The sequence below is a fragment of the Odontesthes bonariensis genome, chromosome 8 (genome assembly GCF_027942865.1).
Source record: "Odontesthes bonariensis isolate fOdoBon6 chromosome 8, fOdoBon6.hap1, whole genome shotgun sequence".
In the NCBI taxonomy this organism is placed as follows: domain Eukaryota; kingdom Metazoa; phylum Chordata; class Actinopteri; order Atheriniformes; family Atherinopsidae; genus Odontesthes; species Odontesthes bonariensis.
Genome location: NC_134513.1, coordinates 17,150,785 through 17,173,426, shown reverse-complemented (window position 1 = coordinate 17,173,426; position 22,642 = coordinate 17,150,785). Strand labels below are relative to the sequence as shown.

Sequence of the window (22,642 nt, the reverse complement as noted above, 5' to 3'; positions counted from 1 at the left end):
CATCGTGTTCCGCCTTCAAGCATCTAGGTCTCTGAAAAACAGGATCTAACAGGGAAACGAGTATGCCCACTGAGAAGCAGTTTGTCAGTCCCAAAGGAAACCTGCTTCAAATCATACCAGTATTTACCTGCTAATTCATTCTAAATCCCTTTTCAGACATGAGATACATAACTTTAATGGCTTCATCGATCTGTTAGCGTGATCAAATTTAAACCTAATTCAGATTTCTGTCATTCTGACATTGGAAACTTTTGCATGAATGTCTCTCATAGTTTGATTCAGATATGTCCGTGTGTGGGGACCATATTAGCCATCCATGCAAGACTACATTTTATATCTTATACATCTTGTATTATAAAGATTACATTTTGCATGAACACAACATTAAGTGACATGATTAATAATAATTCACTGAGTCACAGTTTGCTCACATGACATAGCAATTTCTACCTGTATGGCAAGCATGCAGGGATTGTGTTAGACATAGCTCTTGTGGATGGAAATGTATTTAACAGTGTTGTACGTATAAGGGTTAATTTGTTCTGCAGTAACAATTTAGTCATTATTAACACAAGAAAAACTAGGTCCTTAAAAATGGATATATATCTGCTAGAAATTATAAAAAGGATCTAATTTAGTAAAGGCAAGAACATATTCTTTAAATGTACTTCTATTTTAAGTTTACTTTAAATTTACTCTTCAGAGATTTGTGTCACAGATCGAATGAGCCAGTACTTAAAAATGACTCTTATGCAGAACACAGAGATATTTATGGTAAAAGAGGTTTATTGTAAGGCTTTCCTGGGGTGTGATCGGAGAATGGTCCAGGTCTATGGAGGCTGCTGAGAGGAGAGGTTTAGACAAGGTTGATATGGATATCTGAATGGTTATTTTCCAAAATTTGTTTTGCGTGAATGAGAACGAGTCTTAAGGAGTCCAGGAGTTTTGTTTTTTTTTCGCAAAGGAATGGAGGGTCACTGGCTGTGGTGCAGAGGTCCTGAGTCAGCGGAGGGTGAGAAGTCAGGTTGTTAGAACGAGAAAGTTTGAACAGAGAAGAATTATTTCCACCGAGGTCTTTTCAGCGAGGAGTCCACGGGGAACCACAGTGAAGAGGGAAATGCACAGCACACATGGAGCATAGTGAAACAATCTGGAGAAAGTTGGCTGGTCCTGCTGCTCCTTAAGAGGGAGTCCTGATGAGGTGTAATGTCGAACAGTTACGAAAGCAGGAGCCAACCAGACTCTGCCCAAGCCTTCCGGGGAACCTTCTCAGCCCATCCTAAGACTCAGAAACCAACACAACATCACATCCAAGCATGATCATGACGTATTATTCATTTTAATTTCCTGCTTTGAAAACAAACAGAAGTATAGAAGCTAATCATACGGCCAGAAAAATAAGAAAAATTTGTCATTTTGATACAGGACTTCCACCATCCCATGGTAATACAGTTGTTCTCACTGTAGTAGACCGTTTTCCTAAAGTTGCTCTCTTTATTGCCTTGCCCAAGCTTCCTTCTGCTCAAGAAACTGCACACCTGATGGTAAACAATGCTTTTTGTCTGCATGGAATCCCTATGGGCATTGTGAGTGAGTGTCAAGGTTTGGCAAGATTTTTGTACTGCTTTGGGAGCTACAGTGTGCCTCTCCATTGGTTTTCATCCGCAGACAAATGAAGGTTCCAGTGCCTTCAGAGTTTGTGGGATGAAGTTAGCCAGTGTTAGTCAAAGGTAGCTGCCTTCAATTGTACCAGTAATCCACAATTTAAAGTGTCTTCGAAACATTTTCAGGTGCAGGACAATGGTGACAGGGAGGAGTAGGTCTGACAGCATCTATGCTGATGACAGCAGAGTGTTAAATCAGAACGGTATAGTTTTGTGGTGTGTGTCTGTGCGCAAATGTTCTTTCTTTTATCGATATGTTCTGGAGACTGAATGGACCAGGGGTGTTAGGCCCACTCCTCTTACACACAAAGGAAGAGGTGACTTGAGATTTTTAATGTTGTATCCCAAAAGGATGGATTGTTTCCATGAGTTTTAGGTGTAATGACAAAGAACACACGTATGTGTCCAATCCTGTATGATTAAAAAACATTTTAATTCCAAAGTACTAAGTAGAAACAACAACTGTGAATTTCAACAAATTATTAAAAGATTAATGCAAAAACAGTTGTCCTGGTTAGTTTGATTCCATAGTCTTGTAACCATGGTAACAACAGAATCTAAAGACAACTGCTGTAAAAAAAAAAAAAAAAAGATTTTTTTTTTTTATAAAAAGATAATTTGTGAAAATTTGGTTTCCAATCGATCACTGGTGCAGTCCTCTACAAATTGTGTCGTGTAGTGTCTCAGATTCCTCAAAGCCTTAACCTGTCCTTACATTCAAGTCAGGCTATTTGAAATTTGAAGTCGTACAATGAAACTTTTTTTAAAGGATTGTGACTAAAATAATTCATTGCGTTCAAGTCCCTGGAGTGCAGGATTCAAATGAGACAAGGTCATATGTAATGCAGTTTGTCTTTCCCTCCTGAGCTCACTTCAGCTCCCTTTACCCAAATCTGTAACCGTCTCTTAAAAGGAAAATGCGTTGCTGCTGAATTTCAGTACTGGTCTTCCTTTCCTAAATGCACGTGAGGCTTGGATTATTCACTGTGCTTTAGCTGTGGTATAAAATAAAAATGTACATGCTAACAAGATATGGTTTTGGAATAGGTCTGTGTAAAAGAAACACAGGCTTCATATTCATATTCACTGTAATACTTGAGCCTATTAGTTTCCTCATCATAAGTGTATGTTTGTGTGGGTATGTTGCCTTAATGCACAGTCAATACCTGTCAGCACTGCGGAAATGAAAAAAAGGTTTCACTTTCTCCTGACCTTACCTGATTCCAGAGCTGAGAAATCCAACCAGTCATTGCAGGTGAGAGGATGGGGAAGGGCTGAGGTTTCCATGGTTACAGAGACGTTCCCACTCACCAATGAGCCAGGTGTTGGCAGGGGACTTTATGGGAGTGATTTTGTGTTCCTGTTGACTAAGCGGAAGTACACAGAGCACTGGGAGCTGGTTTTCAGCTTTCTCATGCAGGTCTCAGTGCCTTCAGAGTGTGTGTGTGTGTGGGATGAAGTTAGTCAAAGGTTGCAGACAGCCCACAGACAGCATTCCTGGCAAATGGAACATTTTACCTCAGTCTGCTTTTCTGTCTGTGTTTATTATGTGTGTAATTGTGTAATTGCTTCAACGCATCAGAATAGACCACAATGCAGAGAAACCTCCTGTGTGAACGGATTAAACAAAAATTGCATATCAAAGGTTGTTTGTGTATGCGGAGGAAGCTATGGATTAGATTATAAGAGGATTTATAAATGTAAGATTTTCTCTCTCACCAGTATTTGATGTAGTAGGCTGGCTGGCATTATTGCATTTACGGAGTGTTATTCAAGTAACTGCAAGTAATGAATACAAGGAAAAGCAATGGCAATAAATGGAAAGCTGAGATCCCAGCTGCTCAAACTCACTGTCATTATTCATCCAAGCCAATTTAACTCGGTGTACTAATAGAATAGAATAAAAAATATTTTATTCATCCCCCGTGGGGGGAATTCAAATTGTCATGTAGCTCAATTAAAATGTTTACAATGATTGTATATTAGAACAAAAATAACAATTAGTACATAAATAAATACATTTGAGAAGAACATGTAAGCAGTCACTGGCTGTGTTCAAAACCGCATACTACATACTTCTATACTGCATACTCATCGATCAGACAGTATGCAGAGCGTTTACCCACAACGCATTTCGCTCCTACCCGAGCCGAAATCAGCCGGCCTGAAGCTGATTTCGCTTAAGCTCTAAACTCTGTAAACTTTAGCAACATTTGAAACATTTTTAGGCGAGAAAGTAGTCGTTTAGATCCCCAACGTGTTGAAAATCTGCCAAAATACCGGCTATTTACAATTTTGTTCCGACGAATTCGGCGCTCCTAAAGCTAGCCGCAGTGAGCAACGCACTTCCGGTTATTTTGACAAAATCAAATACCCGTTGCCTTTTGTCATAGGGAAAGCCATTACGATACAACTGGTGCTTTTGTTTTGAAAACAGGAAGTGAACCTACCCTCGTTGTAGCTAGCTGGAAACTGCCGTTTTGACAGGAAATGACGATCGGCGACGTCAAGTTACGTTGCATCTTGGGTAGTGTGAGTATGAGTAGTAACCTCATGATGCATAACCAACATTTCGGCAAATCTAGTATGCATTCGGGAAAAAAAGTCAGTAGGAGTAGTAGGAGTAGTAGGAAAAGTATGCGGTATCGAACACAGTTAAAAAGCGTTGTGGCTGTGGGGACAAAGGACCTCCTGAACCTTTCAGTCCTGCAGCACAGTGAGATGAGCCTCTCACCGCTGCTCCTCTGTCCTGCCAGGATGCTGTGGAGGCGGTGTTCATTGTTCACCACCATAGAATATAACTTCCTCCTTATCTGCTTTATATATATCCTCATATGCATAATACATACGATTTTTGAATGCTTTATTTCTCTTGACCCCATTTTATAAATGCAAATCCAGCAAGCACCCAGTAACATCTCTCTTCAGTTCAGTTAAAAAGTGTTTAATTAGTATTCAGTCCGGTGTCAAGTAACTTTATAGTAATCATGCATAATAATCAGCTTTAATTTCAAACAGCATTGATGAGAACAGAATACCCAAGTGCATACATTCATTTTCAATGCAGGTGTTGCACTCAGGCATGAGTGGGCACAACTCATCTTATTTGACAGAAACACAGTGACTGTGACTTGTGATGTCACTTGTGACAGTTGGCCAATCACCCTCAGTCTTTTGGGACTCACATCCAGAAGCCAGTCATGACTCTAGCCAAATTTTTCTGTGGTGATCTTGTCTCCTTTTCTGGGGATTTTGTGTCTTTGAGGTTGTTGTATGTCTTTGTCTTTATTTGTATTTGTGGTTGTTTTGTATCCGTCTAAATGATCTATATCTGTTTCTGGGAGCTTTGCATGTGTTTGTGACTGCTTTCTGCTGATTTATGGTTGCTCTATGTCACTTTTTTTTAATTCAACAGTTATAGACCATGTATAAAAGAAGTAAGATGCCACCACCATATTAGCAGGTTTATTTATTTCTACAACAAGCCTCCGTTTCTGGTATGGTGATTATAATTGAACCATTGCTTAAAGGAAGGACAAATAAAGTATAATGGATGGATCTAATATTGTTCACACTCAGTGGGTCTACATGATGAGATTAATTTGATTGTAGCTCTAGCTCTAAAAACAACACAGCCAATACATTTTCAATTAAAACCACATTTACCTTAATACTGAGATGAGCGGAAGCTAGCATGCATGTACTTGATTTTCTTCATGTTGTATATGTAGTTTGTTGTTGTAATCATAGTGAGACATTCAAGATGAGCATGGTTTTTGTGCTGGTTTTTGCCCTTTTTTAATTTAAAACCGATCCATTGTGCCTGCATCTCGCGCTGGCTAAAGGAGCTAGCGTGCTCTGCGGTCAAGTGTGACGGTGGTTTAAGCGGGCTGCGTTGCCAGGTTTAACAGTGCCCCCTTTAGGAAACACCATTAAAGGGATAGTTCGCCTCTTTTGACATGAAGCTGTATGACATCCCATATTAGCAATATCATTTATGAACATTTTCTTACCCCCTGCTGCGTCCTGTGAGCCGAGTTCCAGCCTCGTTTTGGCGTTGACGAAGGTAGTCCGGCTAGTTGGCTGGGGTCCCGAAAATAAAGCGTTTTGCTTCTCAAAACAATATGCGTTCAAAAGAGTAATACATTTGCATCACAAAATCGTTAGCCAGAAAAAGTCAGACCTCACAATCGCTTGGCGCCATTTCTCTCTCCCTTCGTATCACTTCGGGCTGTGTAAACTGTGCAGACCAAAGTGCAGACCGAGCAGTAAACACCGTAACAGGTGCGGCTATCGCTAGGTGGCTTAACGCATTGATATGAAGGCAAAAATAGCGCCAAGCGATTGTGAGGTCTGACTTTCTGGCTAACGATTTTGTGAATACTTTATAAAAATACTTAATACTGTGCAGTACTCGCTGTATGTTATTTGAAAAAATTCATTGTTATTGTTACCATATTGTTATAAGCTACTATGAGAGTGTGAGCCACCAATTAAAGCTTGAGGAGCCGCATGTTTGCGCACTCATTGCGAGTCGCACAATGAGTATCTCTGGTCTACAGGCATGTTTAGTGTGACTATCAACCGAGTTATCTCGGGGTCTTAAAGGATAAGACCGGTTTTTTGACATTGGGCCCTTGATTTCACATTATAGCATGATGTTCTACTCACCCCTGCTTGTTGTTTGTCATTTGGAGCTGTTCCGAAGATATTCGCGAGGCGTCTGGCTGCTCTCTTGAGATATTCGGCCATGAAACGGTTTCCTATGGGCAAGCTCATACAGGCACAAACTATGCTGTTTATAATTTATTAATTACTCTACACTAGCACTGATAACGTGGAGGTGCGTCGCTTACTTAAAAAAATCCGGGTTATTGTAATTTTGATTTTTTTTGTCGTAAAGTGGGTGTTACTGACGTCATCGTCGTGCTACTGCCACAGGCAGCCCACAGACCTGCTGACTATTTATTCATTCGGCTAAAATTCAAAATTAGTAACCCGGATTTTTTTAAGTAAGCGACGCACCTCCACGTTATCAGTGCTGGTGTAGAGTAATTAATAAATTATAAACAGCATAGTTTGTACCTGTATAAGCTTGCCCATAGGAAACCGTTTCATGGCCGAATATCTCAAGAGAGCAGCCGGACGCCTCGCGAATATCTTCGGAACAGCTCCAAATGACCAACAACAAGCAGGGGTGAGTAGAACATCATGTTATAATGTGAAATCAAGGGCCCAATGTCAAAAAACCGGTCTTATCCTTTAATCCGACTGCGAGTCCCGATCCGGTCCAATTTTTAGTCAAACTAAAGTGTCGACATGAACTTAGTAACGCAGTCTTATTGTAATTTAGCCATTAATCCGATTCTTTACAGTGCCTTGTAACCCCACTGACTCAAGCTTTCAATCTGCTCTTTTTTGGCATTCCTTGTCACAGCTATGTGATCCGTCAGTGCCATATTATGGAGTTACACACAAGCATGCATATGTGCTCTCACCAATACTGAATCCTCATCATTTTGAGCTCCACGGTAAGCCTGTGCAATCAGCAATTACCAGTGCACTGCTGAATCAGCTTGCTGGTAGGGGAAATGCATGCATGTGTGTTGGGTTATAGCTTCTCTCTGTTGCCAAGCTCAGAAAGAAGATATTCCACGACTGCTTTATTTCGCTGAGAATGTAGAACTGCGAAGACCATCTTCGGCAACAAAGCTATTAATTCAATATTTAAATGTCTGTAAATAGTTAACCGAGCATGTACAGGAGTGTATGTGCATGGTTGTGTGTGCACACAGAGGATATAGAGGCATCAGTAGCTTCTCTCTGTCCTCTCTTGTCAGTGAAAGGTCACAACAGTCTGAGGGGGCTTGTTATACTAACAAGCACTCATCTCACCCTCTGGGGTACCATCAATAGATCTGTTTAAGGCCAACAGAGATAGCAATTCTCATGTAGGGTTACTCTGCGGAACTGTGGTCAGTTCCAAACTCGGTACACTATTATTTGTTTCTTTTAAAAGTGATTTTTAAAAATCATCAGTCTCTTTTTCTTTCTCCTTTGCTTTGATGTTCTTTTGACTTCTGACATGAAGATTTAGTGACAGGAAAGTTTAATGAATAACAGAGTTTGATAAAGATATTGACACTCCCAAACATCCTCTCTGTAATGATATTGTGTGCACTGGCAAGCAGAGATGGGGAGTCAAGTCACTGTGACTTGGACTCAAGTCGACTCGAGTTGCTGTTTTGATGACTTGTGACTTGACTTGACAAAAAATAAAAGACTTGAGACTCGACTCGGACTTGGAAGTTAAAGACTCGGCACTTGACTTGAGACACGATGACTTGAAGGACTTGAGTGTTAAGCATCTAGCATAACTTCGAACTTTGTTCGTCATTTGAAGATCCATTCAGACCAGTAAGTGCTTGTCAAATTAGCTATTTGTTATCCTAGTCAGTGGTTAGCTAACGTTAGCTTGATATGATACGGGGTGGACAGGTTGGACACATTGGCCAATGATGTTTACGGACAGTTACTTATATCTTGTCTTTTCACTTTATTAAGATCAGATTCTGCAGGTAAAATCGCAATAATAAGGTGACTTGACTTGCCCAAGAAAAAAATTACTTGGGACTTACTTGAGACTTGAAAGCTAAGACTTGAGACTTGCACATGTGTGACTTGGTCCCATCTCTGCTGGCAAGTAAGCAGAGATAGATTTATGTTTGTAGTCAAAATATTTTTTATTTCACAAGGTGTACAGATAAGCAAAGGCAAATTCTGACATTATCAGCTTTGCAAAGCTTATGTGCAAATAGAACCAAAATAGTAAAACTGAAAAAAATGTACAACTATATGAGTAAGGCTTAGTATAATCCATAAATTTAGGCAGATGACATGTGGGAATACCGCTCATTAAATCATTGTGATATACACCTGTTACCTCTTTGTTTCTATATCAGTTTTATATAATTTTCCTTTGGAATAAATAAAGTATTTTTAATTTTTGTTTAATTTCCTTTCCTTTTGATCGGTGCCGTCCTCCAACATCTTTCCATTCAGAGTAATTGAAGAGAGTGTGTTGGAGGCAGTGTTTTGTGCTGGCAGCTCACACTGAGCCCCCTTGCCAACAGCTAGTGCTCTCTATCGAGTTTTATAAAGAGCTGAGATTCCACCAAACAAATGCTGAACTGCAGCTTTGCCCTTGGCGTATAGTCACACCTCTCATTATTTATCCCTGCAGCTTTTCTGCTTCTACTTGCAGCTGTTGGTTGTTTAAAGCAACAGTTCCAACATTATGTTTAGAGGTGTCCAGAGAGAAAAGGATCGGATAAAGGATACGTGTATTTTTTTTGTATTGCAACATTAACAGGAATATTGCCCACAAATATATAAAGGGGCTGTTTTTCTCAATGTGATGAATTAATTGCGCCTTTATCCTGTAATTACCCCTTGTGGCTACAACTGGCTGTTGTTTTTGTTCTGTGGGATTGCAAAGTGGAAGACGGTACAAGGGAAATAGTATCAGCATGAAAAAAAAAAATCAGAAGAATGTATGTTTGGGTTTTTTTTTATGTCATATGTGAACACAACCAATACTGTGTCTTGCGGATGTCTCACTACACCCAGACAAAGATTAGACAATTTCCTTTTCTTTCCGATAATGCTGATTTGTTTAAGTTCTCGGTTCATATTGGTGTGTCCTCTGTCCTTTGCAGTCATGCGGAGGAACCCCTTCATGGCTGATGGCTGCTGTAGGAAAGGGTCCCGCAATGCCCTGCAGGAGCTCTACAACCCCTCACTGGTAGGCAGCTCCTTTAACTTGATTTATGAATCCCTCAGTTGTCTTCACACTCATATGTTTACACGCAGCAACACTTACTGAGACATCAACTACCAAAATAGGTGTTTTGAGGACTTTTGTGAAATATTTATACTCTATGTCTGTCTGTCTGCAGCCATATTTTGTCTCTGATATTATCAAAACCACAAAAAAATTCAGCTCGTGTTTTATCAGTTCAATTTGTGTGAAAACAAAGAATATTTTCTATAAGGGGTGTATTTAACCCTTGTGCGGTCTTAACATTGTGTTTACTCCCCTTGTCCTATGGGTCAAAAATGACCCGCCCTACCAAAGCCCCAAAATAAAGCAACTTAATTGAATTTTAAATCCAAAATCTATTTTGTATGATGAAACCACCTGTTATTTATCTATTCAACTCAATACATTTTTTATCATGTATTTTTTGTCACACAATACAAAAAGACAATCACCAGTTTTCAGGATTACAATTTTTTTTTTTTTTTTTTTACCACAAACCAACTGTCAGTTGGACCAACAGTTTTCTTGTTTTCTCAGTTTTCTTTTACATAATAAAGGTTTATTATTGCTATTATATAAATGTGAAGTAATTACTTCTGAATTAATTATATTGAAAGGGAAAAAAAATCAGTGAACTTTTTTCTGGTGTTTAAATGTTTTTATAATTCACGGGTCAAAAATGACCCAAAAGACAATCTTTGTACCCTAGTGGTGTACAGCCCACATGGAAGCATAAACAAAAATAAAGTATGACTTTTTCTAATGATGGGGTCCCTTTAGGAAAAGTCATAACATTTCAAGTTGGAAAAAGATAGTTTAAGGTGTTTTTTCTACAGCTAAACATGGTAATGGGTCACTTTTGACCTGCCAGACAACAGGAGGGTTAAATAGCTCTTTGCTGTCTAAGCTGATATGATTCATTGCAAGATGGTGATATTTTTTTTTATCCATATACTTCTCCTCACCCTGCAATCAGAGGTTGGACCAGTCAATGCCATCTGAGACGTTGTCCCATTTAACTTCAGTTTAGCATTTGTACTGTTTCTATGTGTGTAAGTCTGTTATTAGCTTTCCTTGTTTATTATTCACAAACAAGGATAGCTGCTCAGTCTTTGCTGCCTGCAACGTACGACAGTAACTGAAATTGGCAGAGGACAGAATTACCCTAATGGCTGCTAGTGATTGTTGGGAGTCAGTAAAACATTTCCATCTCATAAAGCCACAACTCATTTAGCATTTTACAGTTTAGCTTCACAGGAAAGCCGCCATCTGAGATCATCACATCTGCTGTAATGGAGGATTATAGCACCAAATTAGGGTATATGATGGAGTGCAGTTTTTTATGACTACAGTGAAGAGAGACTAGGTGGTGGTAGAATGAGATGGAGATGGTGACAACGGTCTTGTGCTCAAACAAACTTCGAAAAGCAGTCTTTACTAAAGGAACTAAATACAAAAACCTTTTTTTTTTTCAAAATGATTTTGTGGTTTATGGACAAAATTGTGAAAAACCTAAATTCACATTATTGATAGATATTTTTCAAAGACTGTAAAAAGGCATTTACTTGTAGCTCAGGCCATCAATGCAGTCACCGAGGAGATGAGCAGAAGAGGAGAACGCTTCTGGTGGGAGCTATCATTGATGATGGATTGGATAGTTTCACTGGAAAAAATGCCCCTCCAAAAATAAGTAAGTAAAACAGCAAATACAAGACATTTTTGCTTGAATTCAGCAAAAAAATCTGCCAATGGAAGTAGTGAAAATTGTCTTGTCAAAATTTCTTGAAATAAAATGTGATATTTGGGACTTTTGAGATAAAAGTGATCTTGAAATTAGCCTAAAAACCTCTTCAAATGTATAAAAAAACCTTGTTTCATATGAAATCCAACTCAAAACAATTTATTTTCAAGACTTTTCCAGATGTATTGTCTTCAAACAAGTCCCTATATCTGGCTGAAATAGTACTTGTTAGGCAGTTGTATCTTATATTAAGTGTAATGAGATATTTTGTCTAGAAATGAGACAAATATACTTGGTAAGACTTTGATTTTTTCCAGTGTTCTTCTGCTCTTCTCACTGGAAAAAATTCTAAATCTTACCAAGTATATTTTTCTCATTGAGTATCTCATTACACTTGATATAAGACACAATTGCCTAACAAGTACCATTTCAGCAACATATAGGGATTTGTTTTAATAAAATACATCTTGAATATCTTGTCATATTTCACATGAAACAAGCTTTTTTTTTTCATTTTCAAAAGTCCTAAATATCACATCTTATTTCAAGAAATCTTGACAAGTCGATTTTCACTAGTTCCATTGGCAGATTTTTTTGCTTATTTCAAGCAAAAAACGTCTTGTATTTGTTGTTTTTTTACTTATTTTTGGTGGGGCAGTTTTTTCCAGTGCTCTTGTCTCATCGATGTCCTCATCATTATCTATAGCTCCCTGTCTTCCAGCATCTCTCTTCTGCAGCTAACCCTGGTCTCGCACAAAAGCTGTCCTTCATTTCTACTGCTCTGTCTCCTCTGTCCTATGCTATCTTAGGCTTCCTGCTGTTTCTCCTCTAATAGTGATTCATCACGTTCCCCCTGTTAAAAGCATACAGGGGGAATTAAGTGGTTTTCTGGATGGCTAAGATTAGACCAGATTCAAATGGACTCACTATAAGCTAATTTTGCATAGAGGATTTTTCCACACTTACTTACTCATGTGAAGTCCCATTGATATATTTCTGTGTGCACAACAGGGTGTTACTTTGGCTAAAGTAAACTGCAGCAGGGTGCTTGAGGTAAGTGGTCAAGAGAGCTGTGTGTGTGTGTGTGTGTGTGTGTGTGTGTGTTTTCTGTCTAGAAACAGTTTGAAGGCCTTCAAAGTTTTTTTGAGAAAATTTTCCCTACACTGGTTGACTTTATGTTTTGGCATAAACCTATTTCAGTGGATATGCAGAGCAACATTCTAAGGTTTTGGGTCTCTTCTTTGACTTGCTCATCCTCCGTATACATGTCCATGTTCCCTTTGTGTGTTAAAACATCAGAGTTGCAATGCAGATTTTTTTTTTCATGCTTTACTTATTTGGAAAATTGGCATATTGATACGAAAATTATACTATAGATGAATGATGAAGCATAAACCATGTGACTACAACAGGAGCCACATGGATCTGTGTGGATCAGTGAAAACTTTGTAACCTTCCTCAAAATAATGCATGAAATTAAATGCCTGATGTCTATTTTAGTCTCTCTCCAGTTACATTGATTTTGACTGTATGACTCTACCTATTTTCGGCATTCAGAATGTGGGGACCTATCAATGTGCCTGTCTGGCCATGCCTATATCTACACTGAAAAAAACAACTCATAAGATTTACTTAAAGGGGAACTGCAGTATTTTCAACATTAAGCCTCTTTTATGAGTCGTCTGCAATGTTTTAGAACCCCCCTCACCGCTTTTTTGATGTTTACTGCTGTCTCCGGTATTTGCCTAATTTTGATTCTTCTCAACCTGCTTCAGAACGGCAAGTCATGCGCATGTCCAGAAAGGTCCGTAAAAGCACCATAAACGTCCGTTTTCAAAATAATCAACTCACCGGAGTGGTTACTGGTGTGCACTGGTAATCCGTATCAAAATTTGTTGCGAAAAGTTGCTTCTGTCGTGTTTTATTTGACATTTTGTACTGGATGTTCGTTGATATTACTCCGCCACCGCTAAGAAAATCGTGCAAGCATAAACGAGCTGCCAAATAAGTCTCTCCAACGTGTCCTGGGTCTTCCCTGGGGCCTCCTCCCAGTGGGACGGGCCCGAAACACCTCACCTGGGAGGCGTCCAGGAGGCATTCTCACCAGATGCCCGAGCCACCTCATCTGACTCCTCTCGATGCGGAGGAGCAGCGGTTCTACTCCGAGCCCCTCCCGGATGACCGAGCTTCTCACCCTATCTCTAAGGGAGAGCCCAGACACCCTGCGGAGGAAACTCATTTCGGCCGCTTGTATTCGCGATCTCGTTCTTTCGGTCACTACCCACAGCTCGTGACCATAGGTGAGGATAGGAACATAGATTGACCGGTAAATCGAGAGCTTGGCCTTCTGGCTCAGCTCCTTCTTCACCACGACGGGCCGGTGCAGAGCCCGCATCACTGCAGACGCCGCACCGATCCGTCTGTCAATCTCCTGTTCCATTCGTCCCTCACTCGTGAACAAGACCCCGAGATACTTGAACTCCTCCACTTGGGGGAAGGATCTCATTCCCATATAATACAACTATTAAACATTTAAATTGTATGAGGAAACCTAAGTAAAACTTACTCTTCCCCCATAATTCATGTATTACGTTAATAAAATGTTTAATTTTACTTAAGAAGCTCTAGTTCTTACTGAATCTTAAAAATACAAGGTAGAAATGATGACAGTTACTCTAATAGAGTTTACTTCACCAAAAAGTCCCTTTTTTCAGTGTACCATCATAACTGTCTACCTGCAAATGATGCTATTCTGTTCACTGTTGGCTGTGCTCTGTGTGTCACTGTTGCTATTGATGTAAATGTCTGAACCCAAGAACATTCTCCAATAAAGCATGCTGAATTATACAAGTGCACATGCAAGTAGGAATATCAGATTTATAATTACTTTCATCAATTTCGACAATATTAGAAATGCAGTATTTGCTGATCAGCCAGCTCCCAGCTTGTCTGGTGGCTTGCATAGATTTCCTGTTCGACAGTTTCCTCACCTCTCACAGACCATGGCTTTCGCACTGATGGCTGATTTAGCACGATATGTCGTGTAACACATAAAAAAAGCATCTTATGGACATGTTAACAAAGATTAAGCATTAGATTTTTAGCAAAGGTGGGTTTTAAGCGCTGTGATTCTCTTAAATATACATAGTTTTTTACTTTTTAATTAGCACCATCAACTCTCTATCTACATAAAACAGCTCTCATAGTAGTAGTGCTTCAAAACATGTATTCATTAATATTTTCTTCTTCTAATTTTCTTCAAATTCAGTTTTTTGTTCTATTTGAACGGAGAGCCTGTTTTTTGCAGCTGATGGAGTTGCAAATGGCATGCAAAGGGATACATTATTCGGTTTTAAAGTCTAATTTGAGTCTTTTTGATAGAGACAGGTTGCTTGCTTTCTCATCTTTATGCTGAGCTGGGCTAACTGCACTCTGACTCCAGTTCCTGATATCAGCCTTTTAATCTCTCTCTTGATAGAAGTTCCCCAGCCATGTCCATCTTGTTAAACTGTCCCCATTTAGATAAAATGGTGACACAATCATTTTTTGTAAATTCTGACACACATTGCCATAAATATTTTAGATCCATAAAAGTATGAAATTACCCAAGCCATTTTCCATACATCTGTGATCTGTATTTACTACTTTTGCAAACTGTCGACTGTCTACCCAAAGAGTAGAATTTATCTTACGACAGAGCACGAAATTATCTCCATACAACACAGTGTCCAAGCATTTTGTCAGTTGTCGTTTTTGTTTACATTGCAAATTACTTGGTTAAAGTAAGGTATTAAAAATGAGATGGAAAAAAATAAGCTCTCAAGATGAAGACCGTAATCTACCAGTGGCTTGGGGTCAATTTGTCTTTACTGTGAAGTGCTACATACTGAGTTTATTCAATTGATGGAAAGGTTGTGCCATTCATCAATATATGAGAGCGTAACAGTGTATCATTCAGAAATATTACATTTCAAGTCACAGGGGATAGTATAGTCACTTTTTTTTTACACAGCAAGCAGTGTGTGGTAAAGAAGGTGATTTTACAAGTACTGCATTGTCTGAATGATGCAACTTATTTGCAAAAGATCACATAGAGAACCCATAATGGAGCGACATCAGCTTCCAAATCTGATTTATGTTAATATGTCTCAAAACATCCTAACTGTCACAATGACAATAAAGATTCTGATTCTGTCATATTGATGTCAGATAGACTCAGACTGAGCGTTCTTATTGATTCTTATGAGTATGATTATGTGCTGCGCATGTAAAATATCAGATGACCAGAAACCTCCCCTTGTACAATACAGTATCCGAGGATATAGAGAAATGGTCAAGGTAAACCATGCCCTAGAAAATAAATGGTGCTTTAAATTGAAGGCATATTTAAGCCAGTTTAGCTTTTCCAAATAATTTAAAATTGTGTCTTTGATTCAGCCATCAACACAGACACACGTATAGCCCTTCTTTCTCTGTATCAATGACCTTTTCAAGGGGTAAAGGTCATTGATACAGTTTGGAAGTTAAATGAAAAATGATAGAATAATAGAGTGATTGCCTTCCAACCTAAATGTTGGAGGTTCAATCCCAAGTGTGTCTACGTATCAAGGTGCTGTTTGGCAAGACACTAAACTACAAATTACCAACACTATGTTCAGTTGTGTGTGATTGTGTTACGATTTGGTGGGAAGATGTAGATAAAAAAAAAAAAAGACCCAAATGAAGACCACCAGATGACAACAGGAGGTTGAGGGTGAACTAGAACAGATTTAGTACTGAAACAAAAAGCGCGGCCGAGCTGGAAATACATACAACTAACACTGGCGGAAACAAAAACCAAAATGCTGACAAACATGAAGGACAAAAAGGACATGACTAATCGGAACTCAATTGGAAATGGAAACTAGAAACAAGAAACAAGGGGTTGTAATGGGAAGGATCTGACATGGACTGTGAAAATCCAAGAAAACTATGTACTCATTTCGGTCCCACATCAAGAGTATCACTAAATCTGCCTTTTTTCACCTCAGAAACCATTCAAGACTCCGGCCCTCACTATCCGACTCAGCAACAGAGACCCTCATGCACTCATTTATCTCCTCCCGCCTGGACTACTGCAATGGTGTCCTGTCTGGGCTACCCAGTAAGGCCCTTGACAGGTTGCAGTATGTCCAAAACTCAGCTGCCAGGGTGCTAACTCACACCAAGCCCTGGCAGCACATCACCCCCATCCTAAAGCAACTTCACTGGCTCCCAGTCAAAGCCTGCATCACCTATAAAATCCTTCTCTTGACCTACAAATCTCTCCACTCACTTGCACCTAATTACATCTCTGATCTCCGCCGCCCCTACTCCCAGTCGCGGCTTCTGCGCTCCTCAGACAAGGACCTACTTTCCGTTCCTCGCACCAGACTAAAAACATATGGAGATAGGGCCTTCTGTTCAACTGCCCCTACCCTATGGAACAATCTGCCACTTCACATCCGTTCTGCCCCCCCTCTACTACAGTTAAAAAAGAATCTGAAAACACATCTCTTCTCCATGTCCAACTCGTCTTAAACACACCCCCCCGGCCCTACCCTTCCCCCCTTCTTTTCTCTTGTTAAAGGGATAGTTCGCCTCTTGACATGAAGCTGTATGACATCCCATATTAGCAATATCATTTATGAACATTGACTTACCCCCTGCTGCGTCCTGTGAGCCGAGTTCCAGCCGAGTTTTGGCGTTGACGAAGGTAGTCCGGCTAGTTTGCTATGGTACCGAAAATAAAGCGTCTTGCTTCTCGCTTGGTGCTATTTTTGCCTCCCTTCATATCAATGAGTTCAGCCACCTAGCGATAGCCGCACCTGTTACGGTGTTTACTGCTCGGAAGCAGGGGACTGCTGGGTCTGCACAGTTTACTCAGCCCGTAGTGATACGAAGGGAGAGATAAATAGCGCCAAGCGATTGTGAGGTCTGACTTTTTCTGGAGGGACGATTTTGTGATGCAAATGTATTACTCTTTTGAACGCATATTGTTTTGAGAAGCAAGACGCTTTATTTTCGGGACCCTAGCCAACTAGCCGGACTACCTTCGTCAATGTCAAAACGAGGCTGGAACTCGGCTCACAGGACGCAGCAGGGGGTAAGTCAATGTTCATAAATGAAATTGCTAATATGGGATGTCATACAGCTTCATGTCAAAAGAGGCGAACTATCCCTTTAAGCAACCTTGGGTTCCCTGAAAGGAGCTATAAGTCCAAGTTATTATTACACTGTGGGGAGAGTGGTGACTGATAGGAGCTAAGGAGAATTAACACAGGTTAGACAAAGGAGCTAATGAACAGCATGTGGAACTGAGGAAAATTCCTGGACGAAGGTTGAAACTGAAAAAAAACTAAACTTGAGAAAGAAAAAGACTACACTTAAACACAAGGTAAAAAAACAAGACAAAACATGTGTGATTATGAACAACTAAAGACTAAAGAAAAACCACAGAGGAATATCCAAATAAAATCCAATAGCTATACCGACAAGAAAACTAGGTAGAAACAAAACACAAAAACCAAGGTCCAAAAAATCCACAAAAATCCCAAAGCCTAAAAGATTGAATAAAAGGGCTCCATACTGTATATAGAGTGCATATGTATACTAAATCATAAAGTGTTGTCTGTGGGAATGACGATTGGGGATTAATCATAAAATGCTTGGTCATCCTGAAAAAAGTTCTAAAATGGCTTAGCTTCAGTTACAACACATAATACTGCATTACAGTATTTTTAGTGTGGCAAAGAAAAAGTTCTGCTCTTGATTTCATGCAAATGCACCTCAGATCTACTGCAAGACCTCAAGGCTGTTCTGCAATTTTATTTTCATACCGGTAAAAGAAACTGATTCAAAGGTTCATAATCAGACTACATTATAGAATTATTTTCAGTTACTACTCAGATCATAGGATTTTGAAGACTGTAAGGTTATTTCAATATTTAGATTAGCCTGGAAGCTAGTAACTTTGCTTATCCACAAACCGGGCTTGATTTTCACATTACAGCTGGAATATAATTGCATATTTAAATCCCCTGAAAGTATTTTTCTTTGCATCAGACAGAAAGGTCACTGGTTTGATAGCCAACTTTACTAGTATATATAACCCCTTTCCATTAATCTTGTGGCAACATAACGTGTGTGTGTGTGTGTGTGTGTGTGTGTGTGTGTGTGTGTGTGTGTGTGTGTGTGTGTGACCTACTAACATACAGCATTTGTATCACTTCCAACACAAGTGTAAACTTCTGCAGGAAGGTTATCACACAGCAACAGTGAGTTAATCTGAAAGGAAACCAGCTGTTGAAGGGAAACCAGCAGTTTACTTTTTTAAGTAAACAACACTATTCTCTGGTTTTACCTACAGTTACTACTTGCAGCAAATATTTGTTTTATTTACTCTGTCTGGGAACCAAATGAAAAGGAGAAAATTAAACTTCAGCTCCAGAATCTGACCACATATCCATATTGTTCCCAACTACCACTATGTTTTTTCATGAATTCTGCTCAAGTTATGAGTGCAGAAGCCGCCAACTAGGCCAGGCACATAGCCCCTAGGGGTGGGACGATATGCTTTGGTCACGATTCGATTTGTATCACGATTCTTGGTAATTGCGATTCTACAAGTATTGTGATTCGGTATAATCAGTAATTGCAATTTGCTTCCTCCTTAAAAAACAAACAAGTTGAATCATACACTTCCAGAATGAATGTCGTTCCTATAAGCAATGCACATCAGTCTGTGTCAGTCGGTCCAGCTGCTGACATTTATTTCAACTGAGACAAAAAGAGGTACTTAACATGTACAGCATTTTTTAAAGTTTACAGTTACAAAATTAATTGAAATATCAACACAGCACAAATGTGGGCAAGTTTTAACATAACTTAATGTGATGAATTAATTAAGTTTTTCTGGACATGGATATGACGTAATAAAATCGATTCAGGGGAGAAAAATTGATTTTTAAAATCATCCCATAAAAAAATCGCGATATGTACATGAATCGATTTTTTTCGCCCACCCCTAATAGCCCCCCCCACACACACACAATGACCTTTACGTGATTCCTACGACAGGTCTGGATCACTCGTAAATTCTGTTCGTACCTGAAAGGAAACTTCAAATATGAAAAAATTGGTTAATGCGCAACTTATTTGGAATCACTGGTACGCACGGTTTAAGAACAAATCTGTTCGTGCGAATGGTTGTTGCATGAGGCCCAATGTTTCCAACAAAGAAGACTTGTTGAAAACTGGTTGATATTCAGATTGTTCTTCGCCTTCCAGTTCATGAGAATAGTTTTCTTTGCAATACATAACACAGTGAGGACTATGTGTGCTGAGTTCATTTCAATGTTGATGTTGTCCAAGTCACCCAGTATGCACAGCGTGGGGCAGACTACACTTGAGCCATGTAGATCGGTCCTCACAAACATCAAGCTAGAAATTCTGGACAGGTACACAAAACCACAAAGCATGTGTGTAATCATTAGGTGTGTTATCTGAGCAGATGTTTGAGTGTGTAAGACCCATCCTGAACATCCTTTGTCCGGTATAATGTGTTCTGTAAAGAATCTTGTACTGTATGAGCTGCAAATTAGGATTTTTAGTGAAGGTGTTATTAGGTGAACATATTTGTGGCCAGAAGTTATGATGAGAACTGATGGATAGATCTGCGTCCTCTATCTTGGACAATAATTTATATATTTTTGATAGCAATTTTGGGGTGCAGATGCTTAAAAATTCTAAAACCCCCTAATAGGGAGTTGTAAATTTTGTTGGTAATTAAATTAAGGAAAATCATGAATGAATGGAATCAATGAAGAGAGTCATGTATCTTAGTGTGTCCGTGCCACCAGATAGCACGAGTCTGAATGGTTTAACCAACTGCAGATATCCGGCTAACCCTACAGTCACTTTAATTCAGTATTTGTGTATTTTTCCCTTCCTGCCCTTACTGGAACCATTGCACCCTGGGCCAGATTATAAAGGAAAACTGCAGCTGAGACTAGTACCAACTTGAATAAGAACTGCACCTTTCACCCATAGCAAAGAATCCCAAGAATCTGAGTGTTGCTCCACTGCAAAACCATCAGACCAGAGTATACACCGTGGGTGTGGGATTTCAGATGTTTGCGCAGGAAGCTCAAACACTGAAGTCTTTCAGTGTTTTGAAGATGAAGGGATTTAGATGAGGAGGATGTAATCTTTTTTTGTTGTTGTTTTCATCTCGAGCTCTGCATACAAATAGAGCTGAAGAAAAACAGCAAAAGGAGGGAGACAATGGGAGATAGAGGGGGCAAGTGCTGGGCTTTGCTCCATGAGAAGATAAAATGCAGATGGAGGAGATGTTTTCTGTACGGGCTATAAAGAACTTGGATGAATCAGATTTTTTTTAATCAAAATTAAAGGGAAACTGTGTCATGATATTACCAGCTTGTTTACCAGAAACCATAGCATAATTATTCATCTGCATGTCGTTCCCATTTTTATTCCAGAAGGTTCATTGTTTTTTTTAAAATGTTTTTCACTTATATATTTAGCATCTGCTTATGTTGGAAAGAAATTGACTTCGGCATGATTTTACAGGTTAGTCCTACACTGTTTTAATAGAGTTTTATGTTTACTAAGGTGTACAGTAGAATGTGCTGCTGATCAGTGCTTAACTGTTTAGTCCAACTCACGTAAATCTGTTAAGAAAGGGCATGAAATGCAAACAACTACCTATAATGTGGTTACGTGCCACCATTCCAACATCAACATCACTTACCGTTATTCCGACACTTTTTTCGGTCGGAATGGCCGTATGTTTTTTCGTTTTTAAACATCCCGCCTTTCCGACAATTCCTTTAATAGCCTATCAAAGCCTATTTATTTTCGAGGAACTCCACAACCTCGCAAACCAACTTTAATAATCCATTATCAAAATCCCCTGAAATTTCAAATATCAAAATACAGGTATTAATGTAAAGTGGGCGAGTCTGAAACATGTTAGATTAAGCATGAATATATGGGCTTAAATTTTTCTAAAAAAAATAACTGCAAATGCACTAAGGGTGTTCTACAAATATGCCTTGAGCTATGAACAAATACAAATTTGCTATTTGTAACTTGTGTGTTGGTTTTTACAAATATATGTGCATTTGTAAATATATCATTTATCATTTGTAAAACAAAAAGCCATTTGTAAAACTGAAAATTCTGTTTGTGAATCGTGACTCAGCATTTGTGGATCACCAATCTCACGTTCATATTTTTGAGCGGCGTGTTGTCGTGCATCAGTCGAAATTTGTAACTTGGCACGCGCGGAGAACAGGGCTCACGGCTGTCGGTTGTGTCATGTAAAATACTTTGTGCAATTATTTGTAAATAAATGATGTCGTTAGGAATTTGCTGTTGTTTCATTCACTGGAAGCGGCTTTGAGTATTATGAAAAGCGCTATATAAAACTTCAAAATTTCCCCACTGTGGGACGAATAAAAGTATTTGTAAAACCAATCTTTTATTATTATTATTATTGCATCCTCAAAGGCAATGATAATTCCCAAGTGTGTCCATTCAAGCACACTATTTCATAACAAACAAAGAAAAGGTAACACAATACACTTAAAAGTCCTATAACAATATTCTAAGTACTATATTAGACTATAATGGTGATAACACACCTATTGAAATTGCAATTTCTGCAGGCTCATTAGCTGTTATGTAAGTAATCTTTCTCTTTCGTCGCCTTTTCGCCGGCAAGGTTCTGAGCAACATTTCATCTTCCAGATTCTGCAGCAGTATCATTGATGACAGAGGCATTGTTTTCTTCTCCACTTTCGTCGTTGTAGAGTAGTTAGCGGTAACCTTCAGGTAGCAGCGACACCTCTGTGAAGGAGAAGATTGCAACTACTGGCGCATCGGCTCGCGCCACTATAGATAGCTGGCACGAAACCGTGATGTCATCAACACTCGCGTGAGCCATCGCGGCAACTGGGGAAAGAAAAAACTTCCTTTAAACAGGAAGAAACCTCTGAAAGGGTGGCCATCCGCCTTGACAACCTGGGGTTTGAGAAGACAGAAAAGATCTACATGATATCATTTGAGAATTAAACGGGGACAAAAGAGAGCAAACGGAAGTAGGAACGGTGGGACATAAGAGGCCCCCCAGCAGTCTACGCCTATAGCAGCTTAACTATGGGATGTTTCAGGATCACCTAAGCCATCCCTAACTATAAGCTTTATCAGAAAGGAAAGTTTTAAGCCTGGTCTTAACGTTAGAGAGGGTGTCTGCCCAGACATTTACTGGCAGCTTATTCCACAAGAGAGGAGCCTGATAACTGAAGGCTCTGCCTCCCATTCTGCTTTCAGAAACTCTGGGAACCTCAAGTAAACCTGCAGTAAACCTCTCAT

General features: G+C 39.4%; 1 protein-coding gene across 1 annotated transcript in view; it reads left to right on the top strand.

Annotated features, from left to right (window-relative positions):
- Window positions 1–22,642, top strand: part of chst11 (carbohydrate (chondroitin 4) sulfotransferase 11) — a 108,122-nt gene that overhangs the window by 59,540 nt on the left and 25,940 nt on the right. The window contains exon 2 of the mRNA XM_075471962.1: window positions 9,383–9,468. Within this exon, the coding sequence (XP_075328077.1) occupies window positions 9,383–9,468 (86 nt within the window). The remainder of the gene's footprint in view (window positions 1–9,382; window positions 9,469–22,642) is intronic.